Here is a 27661-nt window from a genome sequence, read left to right on the forward strand (position 1 = left end):
TTCGTACATGGGAGTGTATATCAATAAATACAGTTCCATTTAGGATTGTTGATAGTTTATCATGTTCCCCTCAGTACGGTGTAAAACAAGCAGACTGATGGAACTATAAACTCTAATGTACAATGATTTTACTTTTGCTGTAAAATTAACTCTCTAAGCATCTGCGATGATTCATGAATTAATGCATTACCCTGTGCAATATTTAGCCACATACACAAACCATAGAGAGGCAGCACTATTAGCCTCAGGTCCTGAATTAGTTGGGGAGAAAGAGCAGCCAGGAGTACCACTTCTGATCACTACCCAATGACTTCTGCTGGAGTCCATACATTCACTCATGAACCAAGGATGTAGTATCAGACACTTTGCTTCTTCTGGATACACAAACACAAAGAGTCACATATGCAAAAGTCTTTTAAGGTACTGGAATTGGAAGGTAGTTGTCCTTCACTGTATGCCAGCCTCTTTGGGGAGGGTTTATAATTTGGTGAAAAATAGCAGATCTCTTAGACTGCAGCATAATTATAGCCAGAATTATTCTCATAACTGTTCATACTTCGCCAATGTAAATGTTGGGGTTTAGAGGAAAGCAAGAAACCGCAGATGCAGGTTCCGATGAAGAGTTATTGACCTGAAACATGAAGACTTTTTCTCTCTCCACAGATGTTACCTACACCTCCAGCATTTTCTGTTTTTACTTTTGACTTAGTTAACAGTTTGAATATCAAAATTCCCAAGAATGAAGATGACTATTAAGGCTAGTTAAATATCAGGTGAAACATAGTGTTCAGAAGTGAGAAGAGATTCACTTTTGGAGAAAGGTAGAAGACACGTACTCTTTTAATGGAGTCTGGGTGTAGAGCAACAGGAGGTCAGATCTACAAATATTTAAAACTGGAAGCCCCAAGTGAAAAAGCTGTAAAAGAAAACAGGTTCAAAAACTAAGGGTAATGCTAAATCTGTTCAAGCTACTGGTTAAACTGTATTCAGAACATGATCCCCATTTTGTCAGCACAACTTTAGTAAGAATTTAATGGATGGTGCAAAAAATTTATGCATGGAGTGGGAGGCTTTATTGGTGGTGAACTAGAAAAAAATGTATTTTCCTTACTCTAGGACTGATAGATGAATTTTGAATATATAAGGAGAAGGTAATTTCATTGATGAGTGTATTGGTGACTAGTACATGTAGATCACAACCAAAAAATAAGCAATAGGTAGAATACTTTTTAATGCAGGTAGTGTTGGGTTGACATTTTTTTCAATTCTATAAATTTGAATATATATTTTTTCCCTGTTCCTGTTTGCAAATTCACATATTCCAGTATCCATACTCATTCCTGCGTCTGCTCCTGTATGTTTTCCTCTTCCTGTACCTGTATGTTTGATTACTCCTATCATTTCCAAGGATCAGTATTTTATTCCTACTCTTTAATCTTTTTCTTACTGGATTTGTGAACTTAATGGCCTGGATTTTCTTGAGAAGATGGCTAGAATTTCTCATTTTAACTGTCAGGACACTCAAACTAACATGGAATGTTGGAAAGGAACGTCAGTGGGCTCAGTGGTGTCTGTGCAGCTTCTTTACAGGTTGATCATGTAGGGTATCCTCCTAGGGCTTATTTGTTTTGATCTGTATGTCAGATAATAACCACCTAACAGTGGACTATCTGTAGATATTTGCAATAGATGATGTTTAACAACTGAAGGCCATAACTTCCTGGGAGTGGAAGGCTACCCCTTCTCAGTGATGACATAGGTGTCAACTATGCACTTACCTTTTGTTGATCCTTCATTGTCAACATTCTGTTTAGTTCCATCCTGTTCTAAAAAGGAGAGGCCCTGCACAGTGACAGGGTCTCATGTGATGCAGTAGTGAAATCTGACAGGCTGGAACAAGCCCCACACACAAAGCAGCTGAAAGAAAAATCTGACAACCGGTAATGCTACATCCCAAGCTTTAGCAGGCTGTCAAGAACTCTGAAAGTTTCCAAATTTCTCTGACATTCAGGAACATCCAAAACAATTAAAAATCAATGAAACAACTAACATATAGTAAAAATAAAATCTTAAAAATAAATTAGTTAAAACACTTTAAAATAATTTAAAACATTAAGGCAAACTTAAATTATCCAATTTAATGTGAATTACCTTGCCCTTCTCTCTCACAGTTGTTCCTCTCTACTTAGGTGAAAGGGCTAGCTGTTCCTGGTGCAAGTTCAACAGAAAGATTTCCCAGCACAGCTGCTTGGGACTTGCGCAAGCTCATGGATCACCACTAGACTCCATAAGGAATGGTCAGGAAACTGTAGGTGGAAAGCACCTAGCAAGTTGGAGAGTTCCACAAATGTGTGGGAATCCCCCAACCTCCCAACACTTGGAAGTATACGTCAACAGTTCAGGATAAGCAATCTCAGCAAAAGTGTCTACAGGAGGCCTGAGGTCAAGCTACATTTTGTGAAGGGATAACTGAATTAGCCCACAGGGCATGTCTGAGAGTGTCATTTATATGGACTTCCAGAGACATTTCAGAAAGAGGCCATCAGCTAAATGAGGAGCTCTTGGAATTGAAGGAGAAACAGATGCCGGAGTTAGGATGCGTGTTCAAATTGTCAGCATGACTAAGATTGGCATTGAGGTTGCAACAATTCATTGCACTTGGATGACAGGATAGAAAACCATATATTTAATTTGTTTGACATAAAGACATGCAAAACTGGAAGCATTATAGATGAGAACATTAAATTACAAAGAGTTAATGGATTAAGCAAATGGGCAAAACAGGACTGGCAAGACTAGAACAGACAGTGGAGATCCAAAGAGGGTTCGATAAATCATTAAAATATCATGGTCAGGTACAGAAAATAATAAGGCAAATGGAATATTGTGTTTAACATCTAGAGAAGTAGAATAGAAAGGGATTGAGGAACTCATCCACAAATATGCAAATTGTGGTTAGACCATGCCTGGAGAACTGGGAGCAGTCTGCGCATAACGCATTGGGAAGGATATTTTGGCCTTGGAAAGAGTATAGCAGATTCATCACAATAATATCCAAATTCTGAAGTGCAAACTGAATCCCAAGGATTAAATTACAAAGAGAAATTATGCACATTAAGGTCGTATTTCATGCAATTTCGAAGGTTAAAGGGTTATCTGATGTAAGTTTTCAAGATATTAAAGGAAACATATACTAGATAAAGAGAAACTATTCCCACTGATTTGGGAGTCTAGGATGCAATGGCAGAGTCTAAAAATTGAAGTCAGGAATGAGCCCAGTGAACACACGTACACATAAATGATGTTAGAAGGTTGGAACTGTTAAATCTAAATATGAAGTTGTTAGATTTTTATTAACCAACAGGAATAAGGAACCTTCTTCTTAGACAGTCCCTTGGGATTGAGGATGATGTGCTTCTACTCTGGTTCTGAGATGGCTGATGGGACCCATGTGGGATCTACAGACTCTACCACACACTGGGCAGGAGATGGCTGTTGGGGTGGGTGAATAGGTAGTTTGTGAGGCAATGAGCTCCTTGTGCTGATTATGCTGGGCTTCTGTGTGCTCCCGATGCACGGACCTGCGGTTCCCAGTGCCATTCTGAATGCTCCTTTTCTACGGTCATCGGCTAGGAATTCCCAGGAATCGCTGGGGATGTTGCTCTTTTCCCCCAAGGAGGTGGATATATGAAGTATCAGATCTGTCACGTTCTCACTGAATGGCAGCGCGAGATCAGAGAACTGAATGGTGAGTTGTATTCCCCATACTCATCTTGTGAAATTTGCAGAGGAGAGGGAGAGACAAAGAGGAAAGAGTGGAAGGAAGGGTGGAAGAGAGGCGGAAGGACAGGGAAAGGGTAGGGTAAAGTAGCGAGATGGGAATAAAGGGAGTGGGGAGTAATGGATCTCAAAATTATTACAAAAATCTGTTTACAGCAGGACTTCACCTGGATCCATAGTGACCTAATAAATTGGCAAAATCATAATCTGTTAAGGCAAGGTTCAATCTAATTATGTTTCTTAGATTATAGCACTGAAATTAAACCAATATACAATATATAAGACAGTGTAGCTTGAATCCTGATGTTGCTCTTCAGCTTATAGACATGCAAAAGCAAACAAGGTCCACCCTGGAGAGTAGAACTCAAACTGGAATAATGCTCTCGGTGCCTGCAAGCAGCCCCTCCTGGAAAATCCTAGGTGGTGTCAAAATGAAATGGAAATGTCCAGTGATGATGAGTTCTTGTCTTTCCTTTTCAGTTAAGCATTCATGGAACAAGAGTCCAGCTTTAGCCTCAGTCAGGATGATTCGGTGGGATCATGCTGCTTTGGAGCATTAACTGAGAGACACAGCCAAAGCAATGATGATAACCAACAGTACAACTGCAATGCAAATTCCTATAAAGATCATTTTCTGTGGGAAGGGAAGACAACAATTAGGTGAGGCTCAGCATGCATAACATACAACACAAAAAAACTGCAACAGCAAATAAAACATTCAGAATGTGATGCAGAGTGCTGGCTGATCACTGGGTGTATCTCACACACTGGAATAATCCACTCCAAAACCACGACAGGACACCAAACATGACCCCATATCTCTGTGGCTTGAAGTTGGATAATGCTGGATGGCCAATGGAATACGATGTAAAATACATGCCAGTACTTTTGATAGGACCTTATCAATGAGTGCTCAGAATACTGTGATCCCCACAGAGCATCTCAGGAATTTCTCCAGTAGAGAACCTCTAGAGAGAGATCTTTAAGACAAGTTTACTCTCACCATGGACACTCAGACTGCCACTATAGAGTTCTTTGGTGTCAGGTCATGGAAACTGCCTTTCAGTTTGGATGGAATCAGTGACCAGCTGCAGACTGGAATCGCACAAGACTTCATTGCTTTCCTTACGAGCACTAGATCAGCTTCCCACAGATCACTGCCCAGCACCAATGATGTGGCCAGACAATACAAAACTGGTGGTTCAGCCAAAATAGTAGAACATGCAAGCTGTCCCCATTTCACTCTCTCCAGAGCAATGAGGTGACAATTAGGTTTCTCATTCAACACACAGTCCATCTTAAGGCTCAGCTTCACTTAGACAGGTGCAGCATCAACCCTAAAAGGCACATCTTAACACATGGCAGCCAAACTCTCAGATAGCATTTGGAAGAAACATTGTTTAGCATTGAATTCAAGCAACAATTGTCAGGACTTGGAATATCTGCAAGTCAATGACAGTACAGAGATTGTGGCAAAATGGTAAACAAATAATCTCGGAATAGAGGACAATGCATCTGTAACTTGCTTTATACATCTGTGCGCAACTGCTCAGCTGTTACAGTGTCAGGATGAAATGATGCCTGCATACAAGTCAATGGTGTCGGTGATTACAACAGTCACTGTTAGAGTGGAGGATTTGGGGGAAGTGGACTGTTGATCTGCTGATATTGTGGCATCACTCTAGACAGTATCATTTAAAAGGTGAAGCTTCCTCAGGCATTGCAGATCAGTTGAATGCCTCTGTTTACGTTCTCTGGTGTGAGTATTGGCAGCTGGTGCTGTTTGACCACCGACCAAACCTGTCAGACTGATTACTCTCAACTTTCTGTCTTTCCGGAAACAAAGGTGGAGAGGAATCCCTGAATGAAAGGCAAGGTAGTGACATACCAACAAAGGGCAAATGTGGAAAGGAAAATTAAAATGCAGTCATGTTTCAGCATCAAAAAGTAACCTGACACATAATGTAAACACAATTCCCTTCTCACACAGCATCTAGAACATTAAACATTCGATTCACAACATTAACTCTGTTTCTCTTTTCAAAGATGCTGCCTGTTCTATTGAGTGTTTCCAGCGTTTTCTGTTTTTATCCTAGGGCATAAGTTCTGTAAGCTGTGATTAAAACTTGCTAAAATAGATGCATGGACAATGATTGAAAGTAGGATGTCATCATATCATTGTTGCCATGACTGCAAATTGGCATCATACAGTAGATCTTTGTCTTATTTCATATGCTGCACTCCTACAACCCGGTTACTACATGCACCTCAAAATCAGGAGGAATGCAATGGGAAATCTAGACTATTAAAGCACTTATGCACTGATAATTAAGGCTTACATGTACAAATTGTCTATTTACAAACTGTTTAGTAATCACATCTGTCATTACCAAGATACTGTCTGGCTCTTCTATTACCATCCTTAGAAATCTGATAACAAGCTCGAGCGGCTATTCTTGTCTCCCAGAGGGAAAAGGGACTTGTAGTGATTAACTAGCTGCTAAATCCAAGTTTCCACCGTCATTTTAGCTGCATGAATATTTTTCTGCTCAGTTTTAATGAGTGTGTAGCGGTTGCTACCGTGGAATAAAACAAGACTCTACTCGGAGGATTGCCAAACAGAACTGGTTTATTTTCCCACCTTGCGCGGGCCCCTTTAAGGGAGAATGTTCCCACCCAAAATAACCGGCAATGACGTAAGTCCTACGTCATCAGGACTTTCCCGCGCGCGGGTTCTCCCTGTCGCTCGGAAAGACGAGGCCCGCCGCCATCTTGGGCCTCGTCGCTCCGACGCCGCGTGACCCGACTGCCGAGCCGGTTCGCCCGACTAGACGGTGAGTCGCCACACAACCCCCCCCAGAACCGGCAATACAGTCCCCAAGGTCCGTGGGCTGTGCCAGCTGCCGCTTTGGGGGCCGGCCTCTGCGTCGCGGTGTGGCAACCTTGACAGGCTGTTGCAGATCCAAATGGGCCGGTTTGAGGCGGTCCGCCGTGAAAACCTGTTCCCTGCCTCCAATGTCCAAAATAAAAGTGGATCCGTTATTCCGTATGACTCGGAACGGTCCCTCATATGGTCATTGCAATGGCGCCCGAGGTGTGCCCCTGCGAACGAAAACAAACTTACAGTCCCGTAGTCCCTTGGGCTGGCAGGATGGGGCTTGACCGTGCCGTGAGGTGGGAATCGGGGCCAAGTCGCCAAGCTTCTCGCGCAGTCTTTGTAGGACTGCTGGGGGTTGTTCCCCTTGGTCCCGAAGAGCAGGTATGAAATCCCCGGGGACAACTAGTGGCGCCCCGTATACAAGCTCAGCTGACGAAGTGCGGAGGTCTTCTTTGGGGGCAGTGCGTATGCCGAGCAGGACCCAAGGCAGCTCGTCAACCCAGTTAGGACCCTTCAGGTGGGCCATCAAGGCCAATTTCAGATGGCGGTGAAAACGTTCCACCAACCCGTTTGATTGAGGATGGTAGGCCGTGGTGGTGTGCAGCTGCGTCCCTAGCAGGTTCGCTAATGCAGCCCAGAGACTGGAAGTGAATTGGGTGCCTCTGTCTGAAGTGATGTGGGCCGGAACACCAAAACGTGAGACCCAAGTTGTGAGCAGCGCCCGGGCGCAGGAATCAGTTGTGATGTCAGTCAGGGGGGTTGCCTCAGGCCACCTCGTGAACCGGTCCACGACGGTAAGGAGGTACCGGGCTCCTCTTGAAACCGGCAGAGGGCCCACAAGGTTGACGTGTATCTGGTCGAACCTCCTACGGGTAGGTGCGAACTGCTGTGGTGGGACCTTGGTGTGTCGCTGGATTTTTGACGTCTGGCAGTGCGGACAAGTCCTGGCCCACTCACTGACCTGTTTGCACAGGCCACGCCAGACAAACTTGCTGGCGACCAGTCGGACAGTAGATCTGATGGACGGGTGCGCCAACACATGTACCGAGTCAAAAACGCGTCTCCGCCAGGCTGCAGGGACTATAGGGCGGGGCTGACCAGTCGCAACATCGCAAAGTAGGGTCCGCTGACCTGGACCAACCAAGAAATCTCGGAGCTGCAGACCCGAGACTGCGGTTCTGTAGCTGGGCAGTTCGTCGTCGGCTTGCTGTGCGTCAGCTAGGGCCGTGTAGTCGACACCCAAGGATAGGTTGTGGATGGTTGGTCTGGAAAGTGCATCAGCAACGACATTATCCTTTCCGGAGACATGTTGGATGTCAGTTGTGAACTTGGAAATGTAGGATAAATGTCTCTGCTGACGAGCTGACCAGGGATCGGAGACTTTGGAGAAGGGAAAGGACAGAGGCTTATGATCGGTGAAAGCGGTGAAAGGCCTGCCTTCTAGAAAGTATCGGAAATGCCGGACCGCCAGATACAGTGCTAGAAGTTCCCAATCAAAAGCGCTGTACTTCAGTTCGGGCAGTCTAAGGTGCTTGCTGAAAAATGCCAAGGGTTGCCAGCGGCCTTCGGGTAGCTGTTCCAGTACCCCACCCACCGCGGTGTTGGACGCGTCTACCGTGAGGGCAGTCGGGACGTCAGTCCTGGGGTGTACCAGCATCGTGGCGTCTGCCAGGGCGTCTTTGGCCTTAACGAAAGCAGCCGCAGCCTCATCAGTCCAGGTGATGTCCTTGCCCTTACCAGCCAGCAGCGAGAACAGAGGGCGCATGATACGGGCTGCTGCAGGGATGAACCGATGGTAAAAGTTGACCATCCCAAGGAATTCCTGTAGGCCTTTGACTGTGTCGGGGCGAGCAAAATGGCGGATAGCATCCACCTTGGCGGGTAGGGGTGTTGCCCCGTCGCTAGTGATTTTGTGGCCGAGGAAATCGATAGAGTCAAGTCCGAATTGGCACTTGGACGGGTTGATCGTGAGGCTGAAATCGCGGAGGCGGGAATACAGCTGGCGGAGGTGGGAAAGGTGTTCCTGGCGGTTACAGCTGGCAATCAGTATGTCGTCCAAGTAAATGAACACGAAGTCCAGGTCTCGGCCTACCGCGTCCATCAGCCGCTGGAAGGTCTGCGCAGCGTTCTTAAGGCCGAACGGCATCCGAAGGAATTCGAACAGGCCGAATGGGGTGATAATCGCAGTTTTGGGGACGTCGTCCGGATGGACCGGGATTTGGTGGTATCCCCTAACGAGGTCCACTTTGGAAAAGATGCGGGCCCCGTGTAAGTTCGCTGCAAAGTCCTGGATGTGAGGGATGGGATAGCGGTCCGGAGTGGTGGCGTCATTCAGCCCGCGGTAGTGCTCGCAGGGCCTTCACCCTCCGGTGGCTTTGGGGACCATGTGCAGGGGGGAGGCCCAGGGGCTGTCTGACCTGCGAACAATCTCCAGCTCCTCCATGTGACGGAACTCTTCCTTTGCCAGGCGGAGCTTGTCTGGAGGTAATCGTCGTGCTCGGGCATGAAGGGGTGGCCCTGTGGTAACGATGTGGTGTCGTACCCCGTGTGTGGGCCTAGAATTTGTAAACGAAGGTGCCAAAATCGATGGGAATTCGGCTAGGAGCTTGGCGAAATCGTCACCAGAAAGGGAAATGGAGTCCAGGCGTGGGGCTGGTGGGCTGATTTCTCCCAGGGGATAGGTCCGGAGAGTGCTAGAGTGGACTAACCGCTTCCTTCGCAGGTCGATTAACAGGTTGTGGGCCCAAAGGAAATCGGCTCCTAGGAGTGGTCGGGCGACGGTGGCAAGGGTAAAGGTCCAGGTAAAATGGCTGCCGCCAAATTGTAATTGGTGTACGGGTGCCGAAAGACCGTATCGTTGTACCGTTGGCGGCATTGAGTAGAGGATCTGGTGGCCTGTCACAAGTGTCGCGGCCTGTCGGGGGCAAAATACTGACCTCCGCTCCAGTATCAACGAGGAAACGCCGTCCAGATTTCTTGTCCTGAACGAAGAGGAGGCTCCGTCGGCGGCCAGCCGCCGTAGCCATCAGCGGCAGCTGGCCCTGGCGTTTCCCTGAAACTTGCAGGGTAGGCGGCATCGACGGGCCTCCGCACCCCACCTCTGATGGTAGAAGCACAGCTGGTCACCCGTGTCATCGTCTGCGTTCCTGGGGCGTGGCTGCTCGGTTGCTGGGGCCGGGCGAGGCGGGCGTTGGGCTCGCGGCCTGGTGATTTGACTGACGGACGAACCGCTCTCGCGCTTGGCCCTCCACAGAACATCTGCCTGGGCGGCCACCTCACGGGGGTTGCTGAAGTCGGCGTCAGCTAACAACAAGTGGATGTCATTGGGGAGCTGTTCGAGGAAGGCCTGTTCGAACATCAGGCATGGCTTGTATCCCTCGGCCAATGCCAGCATCTCATTCATTAGGGCGGATGGGGATCTGTCCCCCAGGCCATCCAGATGAAGCAGGCGGGCGGCGCACTCACGACGGGAGAGGCCGAAGGTCCAAATCAAAAGGTCTTTGAAAGCCGGGTACTTATCTTCCTCCGGAGGCGACTGGATGAAGTCTCCAACCTGGGCGGCTGTCTCCTGGTCCAGAGAGCTAACCACATGGTAGTACTTTGTGGAGTCGGAGGTGATCTGCCGAAGGTGGAATTGCGCTTCGGCCTGTGTAAACCAGACGCTGGGCTGAAGTGTCCAAAAAGTGGGCAGCTTGAGGGCCACTGCGTTGGCTGCTGCGCTGTCGTTCATTTCGCGGGTCCAAAAGCCGTTTGGACCGTCGGGGTCACCAGTGTAGTGGTTGCTACCGCGGAATAAAACAAGACTCTACTTGGAGGATTGCCAAACAGAACTGGTTTATTTTCCCACCTTGCGCGGGCCCCTTTAAGGGAGAATGTTCCCGCCCAAAACAACCGGCAATGACATAAGTCCTACGTCATCAGGACTTTCCCGCGCGCAGGTCCTCCCCGTCGCTCGGAAAGACGAGGCCCGCCGCCATCTTGGGCCTCGTCGCTCCGACGCCGTGCGACCCGACTGCTGAGCCGGTTCGCCTGACTAGACGGTGAGTCGCCACAAGTGCATATTTATCACTGTTATTCAGACTTTTTGAGCATTTCTTTTCACCAACTATTTTCATCTATTTTTTCACTTGGAATTATATTTTAATCATAATTTACCTAATAGTTTTTTTAACCCCTTTTTAAAAGCTTTATTGTTACCCTTACTTTTCCTGGAATAAATTTCAACTACAGCTTCTCAAACATTTTCTGGACTATTTTTTCATCATCACCATTCCATTTATATTTTCAAACAAACCCAAGTCATTTAAAACCTGCCTTTCTGACATCTGTAGCATTAGCATGTCATTAGGAAAATCCACCATTTGCTATTCTAACAAACCTTTTATCCAATTATGGATAATACCTTCATTACTCTTTGTTTAAAAGAATTTCATTAAACATTTTTTTGAGGAGTTAGCAAAGGAGATTGATGAAGGCAGGGTGGTCGATAGTGTTTATCTGGACTTCAGTAAGGCATTTGACAAGGTCCTGCATGGTAGGGTTATCCACATGGGATCGAAGCTGAGCGGGCTAATTGGCTTGGTGGTGAGAGACAGAGGGTGGTGGTGCAAGGATTTTTTTTGAATGGAAATCTGCAATTAGTAGCGTACCTCAGGGATTGGTGCTGGGACCTTTGCTGTTTCTGATATATATTAATCTTATATGTGAAAATAGAAGGTATGATTAGTGAACTTGTGGATGACACAAGAATTGATGGTGTTGTGGATAGCAAGGAAGGCTCTCTAAGGTTACAGCAGGACACAGATCAGATGGAAAGTTGGACAGAGCTGATGAAATTTAATCGTAACAAGTCTGAGGTGACCCATTTCAGGAAGTCAGATAGAGGTGGGACAAACGTAGTAATAAGGAATGTTGCTGAACAGAGGCCGAGGGGTCCAAGTCATAGTTCACTGAAAATGGTAACACAGGTCAATAGGGTGGTGAAGAAAGCATATGGCATGCTTGCCTTCATTGATCAGTGCACAGAAAATAAGAGTTTAGACATTATGTAGCAACTTTACAGAACACTAGTTAGACCACATTTGGAGTATTGTGTGCAGTTCTGGTCATTACACTGTAGGAAGAATGTGATTGCGCTGGAGAGGCTGCAGAGGAGATTCATCAGGACGCTGCCTGGATTGAAGAACTTTAGTTATGGGGAGAGATTGGAGACGATGGGCTTATTTTCTACTGGAGTGATGGAGGCCGACTGCCCTGATAGAATTATAAGATTATGAGAGGCACAGATAGGGTAGATAGTCAACATTTTTAATCCCATGGTCGATGTATCAAAAAAAGGGCAAAGGTTTAAGGTGAGAGGATGGCCTTTTAAAGGGGATCCGATGTTTTTTTTTACACAGAGAGTGCTTCATGTCTGGAATGTGCTGTCAGAGGAGGTGGTGGAATTAGATAACATTACTACATTTGAGAAGTATTTAGATGGAGACTTAAGTTGGCAAGGCATCGGAGGATACAGTCCTAATGTGGGCACATGGGAATCGTGTAGATGGGCAAAGAGGTTGGCATGGACGTGGTGGGCTGAAGGGCCAGTTGCTATACAATAAAACATTTTTATGAGATTCTTGAACAGGTAACAAAGGAGATTGATGAAGGCAAGGTTGTACATATTGTCCAAATGGACTTTAGTTAGGCATTCAAGGCTGCAATGGTAGGTAACTATGCTTGCTTTGTCCCACCATGTCCCAGAAACTAATTCTGGCATACTTGTAAATAAACAGATAAACTTCTGCTTAGTCTTTACATCAAATGGATGGAATTGTCCAAACCGGCTCAAAAATAGTAGATTTAATTTGATAGAAGATTTGATCACCTATCATCAAGTGTCAGCCACAAAATTATACCCTACCCCATACACATGCACTTAGAGCAGATGTGACAAGATGGCAGTGATCGTGTTAGTTAAGGATTCAACTTGCGCTCAGGGAAACCTAAAAGTTGTTTTTAAAAGATCAGAAATTTACAACCACCTTAGAAACTATCAAGTGTACACTGATAAAGTGAATCAATAAAGATAATTAAAGATATTTTTATTGGCTTTATATTAGGTTACTCAGAGGTGAAGGAGAGGACACACATTAAAATCTGTACTTTTGATGATAAACCCAGTTTAAGCTGTGTTAATAAAAATGTACTAAAATACTCCTTGGTATATTTGATGAAAAAAGAGATTAACTTCTATTCTACTACCCAATTGGCCTGATTCAATGAAGATTTTATTTTATGCTGATTAATTATAACAGGATTATGCAGTAACCCAACAAAAGCATATTTTGAGCACAGTTACCTGATTGCACCCAAGCCTGAAATAGTTGGCAATTTAAGTTCTAACATCTGTAGCAAACAAGAGAATCTGGTTTTTAATCTAAAACAGATTGCAGCATATGAATTATAGTTGCACGTTATAAATTCTTAACTAACAAGGTAGCATTTCTTTAGCAGCACAAAACAGAATAATAGAAGTCAGCGGCTCAAGCAGCATATGTGGGGACAAAAGGTGTAAGTCAACGTTTTGGGTCGAGACCTCGCATCACGACTTGTTGCAGGGTTTTGCCCCAAAGCATCGACCTACACCTTTTGCCTCCACAGATGCTGCTTGACCCGCTGACTTCATCCAGCGTTGTTTTTTGTTCCAAGTTCCAGCACTTGGAGTCTCTTTTGTCCTCTTCTAGCATTTCTTTAGGTTTCAGTCCCATTCTCCAGACAACAAACATGTCACATTGATCAATGTGCAGGCTTAACAGCACTCTTATCCTTCAGTGACATTCAGTCTCCTTGTCACCGATGTCAACAGAGTTTATTTTAATTTTAAGTATATATATCCTAGATTGCTTGTGTTGGAATAAACTGAAATAAAGGTACTGCAATATATGTAGCTGAATTAGAATGGACAAAATTATAATAAATACATTATGCAGCTGTGTGGATTGTGTTGGAATAGATGAAATCATGATAAATTAGTGGTATTAAGTGGATTGTACAAAAACCTATTAAGTCAGGAAAAAACTGAGGTAGATTTTTCCAAATGTAATCTTTAGCTTGATTGGCTATAGATAGGTTGGGCTGGAATTAATAAGACGCAGCAGGATAAATGGGTAGAGATTGATTTCAGATAGATTACAACAGACAGATTTTAATGGAAATGATTCAATTGTACTGACTGCTTCTGCCTACATCTACAGAATGAATATTTCCTCTCTGTTGATTGTAAAACTTTACCAAAAGTGGCCCACGCCTAATGACCTTATTCCAAAACTACAATATAATCTGGCAGAATTTAAAGTAAATCAGCCATCTCTCCCCCACGGCTAATGCAGGAAGTAAAAAATATATAATGGTACAAAGAGGATGCATATCAAGGCACAAGTCTGATCTGTGTTTTTCTTGTTATTGAACTAAGATCTTGCCTTACATTAGGCCATGACATCTGCTGAAAATGCTTGATACTTACACTAGTCAAGAAAGCAGAAAAATAGAACAGAATCTGGCTGCTGTATCGGGCTGACCTGTTATATACAGTTGGGCAAATCACACTGGAGAGATTTTATTTGATTCAATTCAGATAAGTTATAAGAGTGAATGATATCAGACTAGGTTTATTTATAAGACACTGCATTGGTATTGATTTGACAAGGACATATTGAATTCTCTGCTGGGAGGGATCAGAGTCTTGAAATGCTTACAGTAAATACATAATGTTGGACAAACTGTATTGTCATACATCAGGTCATACTCTGATTTGTATCAGAGGTGTATTGCCAGTTAAAATCTATCATTTATTTGAATATTAAATATATTTGAGTAGGATAGTTTGCATTAAGGATGTACGTACAGGAATAAACTGCATTGAGTTAAATACTGTTAATATTAGCAGGGTCTCAAGATAAGTGGTAAGGGGAAAGCGAAGCCTGCATTTTTTCCTCAGTTCTCCATCATGCCACTGAATGATTATTAAGTCACTGCATGCAAAGTTCTGCTCTAAAATTCCACCAATCCCTCTGCAAATAGAGCTGACACAATGTCACATTACATTAGCTTACTAAGTGACAGATGGTGCATTGGAATACAAACGATTGGCTGGTTTGTGATCAGAGGTATGAATGAAAATGGCTTCTCAGAGGATCAAGTGACGTGAATGGAAGATCCACAGAATGCTGTAAGTGTCAAGTCATACTAAGAAGTGCATGCATCTCTGCCAGGGTTCCATGTCGGAAGGTTCTGCCTTCTCTCTTATAATATTCTTAACTGACATTCTTTAACATGTATCACAGGATCAACTGATGCATGCATTCTCTGCATCACATACCACTTATAACAAACTGTGCCTCAGTGTGTGTCATTGTGCTTTGTTCTGAATAGATGGCCTTATTCACAAAGGCAAGTTTACACCATCATCCAATTTTCGTATCTGTGTTTGAGATGTCAGATCACTTAGTTTTTAGTTCCACTTTTACATCAAGATGTTCTGTGTTATTACATTGTGTGGCAAATTGCTTAACAATAGTATCACCCTGGGCAAGCAATATTAATGAGGTGGAGAAACTGACTGGAAGACATGGTGTAAATTATAGTCTAAATTACAACATACAGAGATACAATGCTGCATGTGGCAGTGGATCAAATGCTCCAGTACCTGTTAATTATTTTTTTTACTTGTGCATCATGAATTATCTTGTTTCTGATTTATAAATTTTCAGTTACACCTTCTAAACATGTGAAAAGTCGTGCAGCAGCAAAATGCAATGTATGCACTTCTGAACTGTTGAAATTTCCTGAGGTGAAGATAGCAGGTACATTTCTGTGAAAGACTCACAGTCCTAAAGCCAATTACATTGTGTGAAGAGCATGATCCTTATAATTGTTATTACCAACAGTCCTAAAGCCTGTAATATCGTGTACAAAATATATAAATGTGATTACAGCATGGGACAGCCTCAGTGGGAAGAAAGTCAACCAGCTGATGAATGACTACTGTAGACGGCTGCACAATGAGATGAATATAGGATTGAGAAGCTTTTTTTAAATATATATACAGTCTCTTGTGATGGAATTGGGGGAGCACAATGAGGTCATCCACACCACATGCAGGGCTGGTGACGCACACTACTCACCCGTCGTGCTTTACTCTGGTACTTAACCGCCTTTTTCGTGTCGGACACTGCCCTCTCTACGTAGTCAACTGAGTGCTCAACGTTGTATTCGATCCTGTCTATCATCTCTCCCTGGGCATCGAGGAAAGAGCAGAGACGCATGAAAATAACGATGTGTTTCAGATGCCATTATCTCCGGTCACTTACCCGTCTGCTGGCACCCTGAAAATTAACTGCTTTTTTTGTGTTGTCCTTTGCCTGTCCAATGTAATCTGTTGCATTGACAACATTCCTCTCAATGCTGTTGACCACATCACCCTGAAACAGAAGGAGAAAGATTCACATTCCTGAAAAGTGCCCATATTCCAAGGACTTACATGGCAAGCATCACCCTTTCCCTCAACTCACCTTCCCATACCTGACAAGCGTCTTTTCTAGGGGGCCCATTTGAAGTGTCAAAAGGGTTCCACACTGCAGCCCTGCAGTGATTTGTGCCTGTTGCAAAGAGCCATTCCTTTTGCCTTGTGTGCCCACTATTGGCTGAACTGAATAGCGACACAACACAAAAGCCTTGCCCTACAACAGGATAATGAGACACTTATTCTCCCTGCTGCTTGCTCATCAGAACATTCAATAACTCCGGCACAGAAATTTGTTGAAATCACTGAAGGTATGGATTCTGCTTTGAATCGGAACGGATAATCTTTTTGTTTACTTAATGGAGCTTTTTCAGACTTTCATCTTTGCTGTTCAGGGCTTTTAAACTGGAATGAATTTCCTCTGGGAATTTCTCTGGAGAACACAGGTCTCTGTAAATATTTCCAGCCTTCCCTCCAATTTCTTCAGATGCAGAGTTCATGAAAAAGGAGCAAAGATTCCAGCTGTTCATTTTCCTTCCAGCAGTTCAACACCCTCCCTGAATTTTTATGCTGTCCACCAACCCCAAAGGTGTGGCATGCTCCAACAATAGGGAGCGATAGCTTTATCCAGCAGCTCTGCTGCTGGTTCTTAACTGGTGAGAGGGCAGGGTGGCAGAGGGTACAGATAGGTCGAGAAACCAGACAATCTTGCAATGCCACTCCTGCACTCTGTGGGATGCATTACCATGTTTAAACAATCCAAGATCATGCGCATGGTTGGAAGAACATGCAATCATGCAAACTGCACTGTTACTGCATGCTAGAGACATAGACATGCATTACCTGCAGGACTCCACCATCCAGTCCAGGGTATTAGCAGCAGGAGAAAATAGAGGCTGTTACCGGCGTAGGAAGAACAGGCTCGCAGTTGGAGCCTGGCAGTGAAATTGTGAATGAATGCCATAGAGATCTTTATTGCAACAATTATTACAGTTTTCCTTTAGTTGACTTTGATTCAGTCACAGTCCCTTCAATCCACACATCAGAAACCTTGTCTCCAACTTTTGGCCAGAATGTTGGAGAGTTGGGGGCAGAAGGTGAGGGGAAGGAGAGAGGGAGGGCTGTGACTGTTTGCAAGTGGTCAGATGGAGTGATCCATAAAAATAACTGGTGGGGGTCAGGCAGTGGTGGGGCGGTCCAAAAGTGACTGGCTGGGGATCAGTTGTCCTGCCCCGAGCTCAGTGGAAGCATGCTTGGTTCTGGGTCAGACTTCACCTCTCCTCTGTCAAGGCTCCTCTCAAAGGATTGTCAGAATATTTGGTGACTTGGTGTCTCAAATCAGAGATAATGGGTGGAGGGGCTGGATGTGGGAAGAGGCACAACTATGCTCAGGTCTAAATGGCACTGTTCACTTTAAATAGCAGGACAGAATGCATCTTTCTGTTGGCCTAACTTTAGAAGTCAGGGAGGTTACTTCACCATTTCTTTGGGCAGCAGGTGATACCTATTGTTTGCAGGATAGATAGCAAGGTCATGATAGAAGAACAAATTACCTTCCCAGACTCGAGTGGTGGATCTGTGGTTACCTGGGTTGAAGCACCCAAAATCAAGCATAAAATGCCTCTTGTGAACAATGAGACAAACTCCCTCTCCAGTGTGTGTAAAGTCATGCAGACCAGGTGCCCTCAAGTATAGTCACCTTGGTAAAAGCTGTCCACTTGGACTTGGCATTGGCACCTTGGGAGGGAATTAGTGGTTACCAGAGAAACTGAGGAGGAAGATTCAGGGAATTCTGGAAACTAAACACATGGTTGGGGGGTTCCACATAAGTAAACTATACTTAAGGCTGTGTTCTGTAGATTTTTGGAAAGTAAGTGAATGGAGGGATATGGGTTTGGGTAGGAGAGTGGACAGCCATTATCCTATTGATAATTGGAGCTGACTCAAGGTAATAGATGACCTACTCTTGGTTCTGTTATACTCTTAAACTGAGATTAACCTTTCTATTAACTTCAGCATGTGGAACACTTGAACACCAGTCACTGAGCAATGGCATCAAAAACACTGTAAAGTGATAATACTTCACACTCACGTGGACATTCATCCTTGAAAGTTCTTGTCCGATCAAAGATTTTATGGCAGTTAAAATCATCAATAACATAGAAGTATAAAGTTTTATTTTAATTCAATACACCATTGCTGACCAAGCTGGACCTTTACTCTATGTAGATAACAGGTAGTGCCTGTTACACAGATTGAAGATGAGAACTTTTTCTGTTTAAATTGCATCTTACCTGGCTTTCCACCAGCATTGCCATGTCCATGAACATATCGTGCAGCTCACGGATACAGTTCTCCAGTTTGATGATCTCATGATGTCGTGTTTCAATCTCATTAAGAGCTTGCTTTGTAATGTTGGAATCCATGATGATCTAAGGGGAGAGAAGAACATGCAGAGTCAGATGATCATTCAGTCAACACGGAATATTTTTGGGTATGGTCAGGTACATACAAATCCTGGGACTCACCATTAATCTGCGCTCTAAATGGTTTGGAAACAAAGACTGTGACATGATCAGAAAAAACATAACCAGATTTTTACCATTCTGTCAGGACTTGCACACACGTCATCTCCCTCTGCCTTGGCACAGGGCATGGTAGTTTTAAATCACTTGGCATCAGTTTCTTTTGCGACTGTTTTAGCCATGTCTACGTTCCTGGAATTCAGTGACTGAAATTCTCCATAAACCAACAGTCCCAATGAGGTGGTTATTCCTGCTTTACCAATGCATATGATATTGTTAAAGGCATTGCATCTTTACCCCTTGTGAAGACTGCATCTGCATTTATACTAACTATACTTACTAGGTTTTCTAATACTGCCAGAAATACCCAACATCACATTCCATCAAATGACAAACCAATAGGTGAATCCTATCAAACCCACTCATTTTAGGCAGTCTGGTTGTCCTAGCAACACTGTGGAAGCCTAGGCTTTAAAATTCCATTGGTCAACCTGTGGATCCTTGTTCCACAGCCCACTGGACACTTACTTGTACTCTCAGGCTACAAGAACTGTTGCTGCTACAATTTGTGTCTGCTTCAGATAACAGTGGCCCCCAAGGCCGTTAATGCTGAGAGATTCAGCAGTAATAAGGCACTTGAATATCAAGATGTCATGGTCTTGTTGGCTGCTCCTCTACACTTGTGTGATATGAATGTTATTAGCCACCTAACAGCCCAAGTCTGAATATTGTCAAGGTCTAGTCTAGTGTGGGTATTGACTGTTTTAATGTCTGTGGAACTGAGAATGGAACTTGGCGCTCTGCAATCAACAGTAAACAAGTCCACTCTGTTGGTGGGAAGGACATTGATGAAACATCTGAAAATGGTTGGGTGCAGGTTACTTCCTTGGGGAACTGTTGCAATTTTCTTCTTGGTGGATCAGTGATCTCTTGTTTGGCCTCCAGCAGTTACAATATTTCTTTACATTAATAATGACTCTGATTAGTGGAGATTTTCACCTCGATTCCTACAGATGTAAATTTTACTCAGTCTCATTAATGTCAAAGGCAGTCACTTTCACCTCATTTCTAGAAGTCAGGTTTTTAACTGCTTGGACCGAGGCTGCAATGAGACAAAACTAGCTTACTGGTGACAAATGCCATACCAAGACACCTATGATGACTACTTTCAGCAGTATGATGACTGAGTGTAGATTGACAGGATGGTAATTGCGCACACTGGATTCATCCTGCTTTGATGGACAGGAGTTGCTGGGCAATTTTCCACTTTATCAAGTCAATGCCAGTGTTCTAGCTAAAGTTGTGGCTAGATCTACACCACAAGTCTTCTGCAGTATAGCCAAGATGTTGTTAAGGCTCATGGATTTTGCTGTGTCCAGAGCACACAGCTATTTATTAACAGATTAATATATTAATTGAATGGATTCAAACTGGCTTTTTCAATAGCGTGGACTTCAGGAGGATCATTTACTTGCCTTATCAGACTGGTTTCAAGGACAGGGATGTTCTGGGAACTTGTTCTTAGGAGATGTTTAATTTTCCACTGCTCTTCATCACAATGTGACACAGGGCTGGACCATTTTGGTTTGATATGCTGGTTATGGGATCTCTTCACTCTATTTGTTAAATATAACTTCTGTTGTTCAGCATGCACATTCCTGTGTTGTAGCTTCGCCATGCTGACATCTCACTTTCAGTTATGCTTGCTGCTCCCTACATTTCTCTATGAACCAGAGGTTAGTTTCCTGTCTAAATAGCAATGGTAGAATGAGACATACACTGTCGGGGATACTTAATTCTACTGCTGCAGATGACCACCAGTGCCTCGTAGATGCAACTCATAATTGGGAACCCATTTGTTCTTAATCCAGACTATTAAGCATGTAATGCAAGGTTAAGGGTGTCCTCAATGTGAAGACAGGACTTAATCTCCATAAGATCTGTATGGTCAGTTCTACCAACACTTACAGATCTTATGGAACCTAAGTCCTGTGGCAGGTATATTAGTGATAACATGTTCAGGCATGTTTACCTCATGAGGTTTTTATGGTGCAAGTCGAGAGCTCAGTGAGACTCGAATATCCATCCACTCTTGATGATAATCATTGAAATTCCCTACCAGAATATATTCCTTTCCCTTCCTATCCTCAGCAGTTCTTCTACTGCTGTTAAACCTGGAGGAGTTCTGAACTCATCAAATGAGACTCATTAGCATGAGATTTCCTTACCAACATTTGACTTCATGGAGATTTGATGGAGGCCGGATTTAATGTTGAGGTCTCCTGGAGCCTTCCTCCAAACTGTATACAACTGTGTCATCTCTCCGGAGCAGGGGCAGGACTTACCCAAAACCCATATGGAGGAGTCTGGGACTTTGATTGAAAGGGTTGATTCTGCACATATAACCATTGACGAGTTTGTGGGATAGCTTTCATGACTTAGACAAGGTGCCCAAATGCCTTCGAGAACCTTACATGGTTGGGTATGCCTTAGTGCCCAAAATCAGTGCCTAGATTGATGTCGAGTGCTATATCTGGTTTTATTCTGATGTTTGTCATTGTGGATTTTTAACAGCTGAGTGGCTTGTTAGTCCATTTTTAGAGGGCATTTGAGGGTCAGTCACATTACTGGAGTCACATTGAGGCCATGGTAGCTAAGATTTATTTTCCTATAATATGTTAATGAACCACAAGTTTTTTTTAAATTGAAAACCAATAGCTGCATGATCACCATTAATAATATGTACATTTTTAAATTCAGGTTATGGGGTTACATTTTTCATAATTTCATCCATGCTTGGAGCAGTGTGGGCAATTTTGGTGTCTGTATCTTGTAGTGAAGCATACATTGGGTCTTGGATGATCTGGTTATCCTACAAGAAGAGATCAAGTTTGGCCTGTACTAACTGCAGTTTAGATGAATGAAAGTTATCTCATTGAATCAGGATTGATGCAGAATTCTGACAGGGACTGATAGGGTGAATGTTGAGGGGTGTTCCCTCCTGTTGGAGAGTGTAGAATGTGGGGGTATTGTCACATGAGAAGGAATTAGCCATTTGGGAGTGATGAGAAGAAATGTTGTTAAGCTGTGGTTTTGGGATTCTCTACCTCAGAGGGCAGTCTTTGAGATCAATAGATCCATGGACACCAAGGGAATGAGATGATATGGGGATTGAACAGAAAATTGGATGGCAAATAGGATCAGTCATGATCTTACTGAATGACAGAACAGGCTCAGAGGTTAGAATGGGTTACACTCACTTTTATTTCTTATCTTTTTTATTTCGATGACATATTTGACTTCTAAATTACTCGACTATTGACATAACCCCCCATGCCGCCATTTATCTTTTGCATTCCACGGGTCTCTTGCTGGTCAAGACTGGTAAGCCCAAATTTGCATGTGTTTAATTTAAAATAGCCCAATGTCCATGGGTGAAATTACCAGAGGCACAATATTACTTATATAAAAATTAATGAAGATAATACTTGCTCAGTCTACGCATAAGGGACCAAGTAAAATAATAAATAAAATAAATCAAATTCAAGCCAAAATCGAATAAATAAATAAATGTTTCAGTCCCACCAGCCTTTAACACGAACTTGCACTGAGGCTATCCACCATATATTACAGGCTTGTTGCACTTGAGTGGTTCTTGCTGATTTCACTTTGAAGCAACCTTGAGGCTGGAGAATATCAGATACATTACTGAGTCTGGAAATAGACTCAAATGATTGAATGCAGCTTTGAAAAGTTCTCACACAAAAATGCTGCTTGTTTTCAAAGTTGATTGGGGGGAAATTGTAGATTGTTTACACCAATTATCAATTTAGAAAATTTAATCCAGATAAGAATGTCGCTGTTGGGAATAATATGCTTCTCCTCTTTATACCTAATGTATGATGCACACTATTAAAACTAAGTATTTTTCTCACAGGAATTCACTCTCCTATATCTAAATCCTCAGACATCAGCTATAACTCACTTTGAGATTCAGTGCATTCCTTGATTAACATACAGGATCATTCTTACCTGGGGCAGATTTGAATTCAAGCAGTAAGATACCATGTGATACATTGGGATAATTTGTTAGTTTGGAGCAACCAGTAGAACTCTCATCAGAATTCTGAAAGTTATTAGCTTAAACCCCAGTCTATGATCCAAGCATTTAATCCAGTTGAATAATTCTGTGCTGTGTTCAGGACATACTAGGTTATTGTGTTATATTTGAGACACTACATCAAAGCATTGTCTGTCTTTCCAGTAGCCTCAAGAATTCCACAATGGTTTCTGGAGATCAGGTGTTCTCCTTGGGTTCTGATTTCCAGCACGGCACTTAACTCCCAAACACAACCATCAAAATAAGATTAATTTATTATTTGTATCCCTGCTTGTCATTTGGGATTTTGCTCTGTATTTTCCTGTTTAAGAATGCCGACTATTCTTCTAAACTGGTGATTTAATGTGAAGCACTTAGGGATGACCTGAGTATGTAAAAGGAGCTATATGAAAGAAATTATGCATTCTAGTGACTTGACCAAAATCTCAAAAAAACTCATTATATGGCCATTCATTTCATCACAGCTTGTGGGATCTTTCTCTGTGCAATGTGCTGTAGCTAGCAACTGCATTTTTAAGGTTGATGGCAATGATTCTGAGACATTCTTCAGAGATGTGATTGAAAGGAAGGGACTTCAGTGTGCAAAGGACATTTAGGGTCTTCCTTGTGATTAGTATGCTCTATAACTAGTAGACACACTTTCAGCTGCTGTCATTGTAGTTTTGCAATCGAGCAACGTACCATGACAACTGATTTACACATAGGAAAATAAGCACAGGACAGTTCTGTGTTTGAAGAGCTACAGGGTTGCATCCACAACAAGCAGCACCATGGGAGCTCTAGCCTGTGTGAACAGGCAGAGTCCTTGGTTTCCCATCTCGTCGGAAGGATAGTGACTTTGACAGTGTAATACTCTAAAGTATCAGCCGAAATTATGAGCTTAAGCTTCCAGTGAGGTTTCAACCAACAATCTGTCCTATCAACTGAGCCAAACCAATTGTTAAATGCCAGTCCTTGCTTTAGCCCCACATGCTGCTCTTTCCCTCCCTCTGTCGATACTTAGTATGCTTTCCTCTGCAATTCATTCTACAACAAAATGGTTTTGTTGGAATGAATCTCATCCGGCTTGGGTTACAGAGAAGACCCACCACATACTGCACTCACCCCAGATGTGAAGATAGCAGGATTCCCACTCTCCAGCATGTCTTCCAGCTCCTCATTTGTGGTCGTCCTTCCAGCTGGAATAAAGCAAATAAAAACAACCCTCAGTTCTGCTCACAGGATGGAACTGAGCACCCTGGATGTTTACAATTCAACAACAGCACAATAAGACCACAAGTTCACATCGTTCTCATGTTCAGTGCATCAGGCACCATCTCTTATTTGTGTAGCTAATGCTGCTGTCAATCAATTACAAGTGTTCACTAAAATGGCTTTGTTAAACATGACTTGTTCATTCATGAGGCATGGATGTCACTAACAAACTCAGTATCAATTGCCCATCCCTAACTGCTCATGAAAAGAGTGGTTTATCAGACTACTTCAGCCAGCAATTAGGAGTCCAGCACATAGCTGTGGATCAGAGGTCACTGATAGGGAAGACCAGATAAGGATGTCAGATTTTTTCTCTGAAGGATAAAAATGAATCAGATGGGTTTGTAGGACAACCTGAACATTTCATGGGCTTCATTACTGATACCAGCTTATTCTAAATTTATTTGAGTGCTTGAATTTGAATTCTCCACTCACCATGTTGGGATTCAAACACGAACATTCAGATTGATAAGGAAGCTGCCTGGTTAGATGATGCATTGGTGCTGGCTATTTGGGGTGTACTGTATTTTACAGCTTCCATTAGGAAGGAAGAGGATAAAGTTATTGGAATTATTTGAGAGGCCGCAGGGGTGAAGGCTTAGAGCTGTTCCTCTGTTAGACTGACGAAAGTGGAGCTAGTCGTTAACCTCCACGAGTTTCAAGACACTAATGTATTTGTGCTGTTAAAATGAATAACATTTTTCACAAAAAATTGTACTTGTATTTAAATAAATATTAAAGATGACAATATTTTAGGAGACTTATGATTCTCCAATAGCACACATCTTCTACATAGATAAGGAACAACGAGATTTGTAGAGTCTCACTCCTACAGGTAGTAAATTCTTAGAATGTAATATTTGAAAAATGTAATACTTTAAAAAGTTAATATTTGAATTTTTTTCCTCTCTCTTCATCACATCTATTTCTCTTTATGTTTTCCCTCCATCCTTTAAATCTCACTTATGAAACACGTTCGGTCTTTTGTACACGAGGTCCCAGGTGTCCCAATGATATCAGTCCACACTTCCAGCAATTTAAGAATATAAAAACATTGAAAGTAGAAGTGGGAGTGGGCCATGCAGCCCCCTCACGCCTGCTCCTCCGTTCAAAATGCCATGGCAGGTCTGATCTTTGGCTTCAAGCCCACATCTCTTGCTCATCTTCATACCCTATCAACTCACCCCAGATTCTACCATTCACCAACACACTAGAGGCAATTTACAGCAGCCAATTATCCTACCGACCAGCATGTCTTTGAGATGTGGGAGAAAACCTTCGGTGAGAATAAATTCCTCCTTGCTTTGGTACAAACCGTTCCTGAGCAGCAGGGTGAGGAAACAAATCTGTCAAACGGGACAGCTGTGAGATGCCCCACTCCAACACATTCTGGGCCATAGTCCCATGCACTGCTCTGCAGGAAAAGCTAGAGGTGCACAGGGCAGTGCTATCCTGAGTCCCAGCACCACAGCCAAGGCCTTAGTAACATGGATGGGGATCAGATAAATGCAGGTGCAGTGGCAAGTTGTGGTCTCTGATGCAGGCTTTCAAAATACTTTGCACCTATAGTCTGATCATTATCTGTGCTGTCTGTAGCCTTGGGAATTCAGTAGGAGACTTCTGAAAGCTGGAGAATAAACTGCTGTCCGAGCCACCAACTGTGCTTTCAGAATTCACTGCAGGGCAACCAGTGTAATGATGTCCTCTCAGTTGGAGTGGGATGAACTTGGATTGATCATTTATTTCACAATCGGATTGCTCTCTTGATGCCCAATTTAACGTTGGCCTTCCTCATTTTTAACTTATGTTTCCTATATTTTAACCTTTCTCCCCATACTGAACAATATTTGAGATGAAAGCTTTAATTATCCCATTTCTAACCTCCTCCCCAAGGAAAACAATGACTTTAGTCCTTCCAGATCACTTGGAATTCTTAGCAACTTCTGATTTGATCCACACTTTCTCCAGGGCAACATAATGCTTCCTGCACGTAATCAGGTTTCCAGGCACACATTACATGAAATGGAGTTTGGCCAGTACCACAATGATTCAACATTAGTCCTGTACAGCTTCTGGTCTCTCTGCCAATCATGCTCCCTTTGACACACACTGTAGCACACAGGTTCCCTCCCCCATCCCCCTAGTCCAGTTCCTTTTCCATTATCAACTAGACTAGAGGTGCTGGACTGAATATGAAGTGGAAAATATTTTATTTTCTTGTATTGGGACCTGTCATATTGATTGAAATATAATTCAACAGAAGGTACAAGTTCCAAATCATAATTAGTGAACAAAACAGTTGTGATTGGCAGTTGTGAAATTAGAATGAGGCATGAAAACTGCCCTTTTGAAAGTCAGACACTGAAGAGAAAACTATGCTCACTCCCAAATGCATTGGGCATGCAGTGTTCCAGTATTAATGGGGAAATCTTCCAGTAATAGATGATGCTGTATGATTTAGAAAATAGGATCTCCAGTCAGAGTGCAAGGCCTGTCAACAAATTATTTGTACAAAATTAGACATACTGTTTGTTTGAGTTCCCGGCAGACGTGTGGAGAAATAGCTCCTGTCAGATAGCAGTAAAATGGCATTCCTCTTTGTGGCACATGACACAAAGGGACCTGCAAACTGTCTATTGTGGCAAGGAACTGGTACCAACAGCATTGACACTCCCATTCTGCAATACAACACTGAGGCTCTCCCTTCCCCTAATTAACTTACTTACTTACACACACACACACACACACACACACACACACACACACACACACACACACACACACACACACACTCCATTCCTTCAAATACCCAACAACCTCTCACAATACACAGCCACCCACCTCTGTTACCAATCCACTGACAATATATGCATATGCACATAAATATATATGCACACAAAACACCAATCCTTACTGATTCACACACTTCATCACAATAGGCTGGACAGTGTAAACGCGATTTCAGAGTGGGAATACCAGACAATACAAGCCAATAAATGTGTAGAAATAAATAACAATACTAAAGATGGGTTTTGTCAAAGTTTCACATTTTGGCAGATGCTTAACTCTTATTTTCATACAACATGAAAGGAGACCACTTGGCCCATCACATCCATGCTGGATCCTCAAGCAACCACATCAAAACCCATTCCCTACTCATTCCTCTCCTGTAACCTATTCTGTCTTTCACGTACCAATGAATTCCCCGACCACCTTCATTAGTGCAAATTCACAGATGCCAATTAACCTACCAACTAGCATGTCTTTGGGTCACGGAAGGAAACTGAAGCACCCAAAGGAATACCATATATTCACAGAGACAATGTACAAAGTCCACACAGGCAGCCCTGGAGGATGGGTTAAACCCGGGTCACAAGAGCAATATGGCAGCAGGTGCACCACAGCTGCGCCACTGTTTCATAATCAATAGCAATGGAAAACTTATTGTCTTGAGACAACATACTCTAACCCTCACCCTTCCAATTGGAGATCTTACTTTATCCTGTTTATTTTTTGGGGCAAATTGTTTATCTGCTTTCAAGTCATCTCAGTTCCAATTCAACTGCCAGTAGAAATCATGTTAACCAGCAGGACACTCA

The 27661-nt window shown here is 43.2% G+C and overlaps 1 protein-coding gene across 3 annotated transcripts in view; it reads right to left on the reverse strand.

The window, feature by feature from the left end:
• The window catches only part of LOC127581163 (syntaxin-1A), a 202705-nt gene that overhangs the window by 18727 nt on the left and 156317 nt on the right, over window positions 1-27661 (reverse strand). Inside the window, exons 7-10 of one of the 3 annotated variants that reach the window (XM_052035220.1) lie at window positions 23913-23986; window positions 18458-18595; window positions 15826-15936; window positions 2128-4414 (exon numbers count right to left, since the gene is read on the reverse strand). In XM_052035220.1, the coding sequence (XP_051891180.1) occupies window positions 4337-4414; window positions 15826-15936; window positions 18458-18595; window positions 23913-23986 (401 nt within the window). In that variant the 3' untranslated portion in view covers window positions 2128-4336. Of the gene's footprint in view, window positions 1-2127; window positions 4415-15825; window positions 15937-16011; window positions 16123-18457; window positions 18596-23912; window positions 23987-27661 lie in introns of those variants that run through there. The other 2 variants (XM_052035219.1, XM_052035218.1) reach the window with 2 other exon arrangements.

Source organism: Pristis pectinata, chromosome 21 (genome assembly GCF_009764475.1).
Source record: "Pristis pectinata isolate sPriPec2 chromosome 21, sPriPec2.1.pri, whole genome shotgun sequence".
NCBI classification, from domain to species: Eukaryota; Metazoa; Chordata; class Chondrichthyes; order Rhinopristiformes; family Pristidae; genus Pristis; species Pristis pectinata.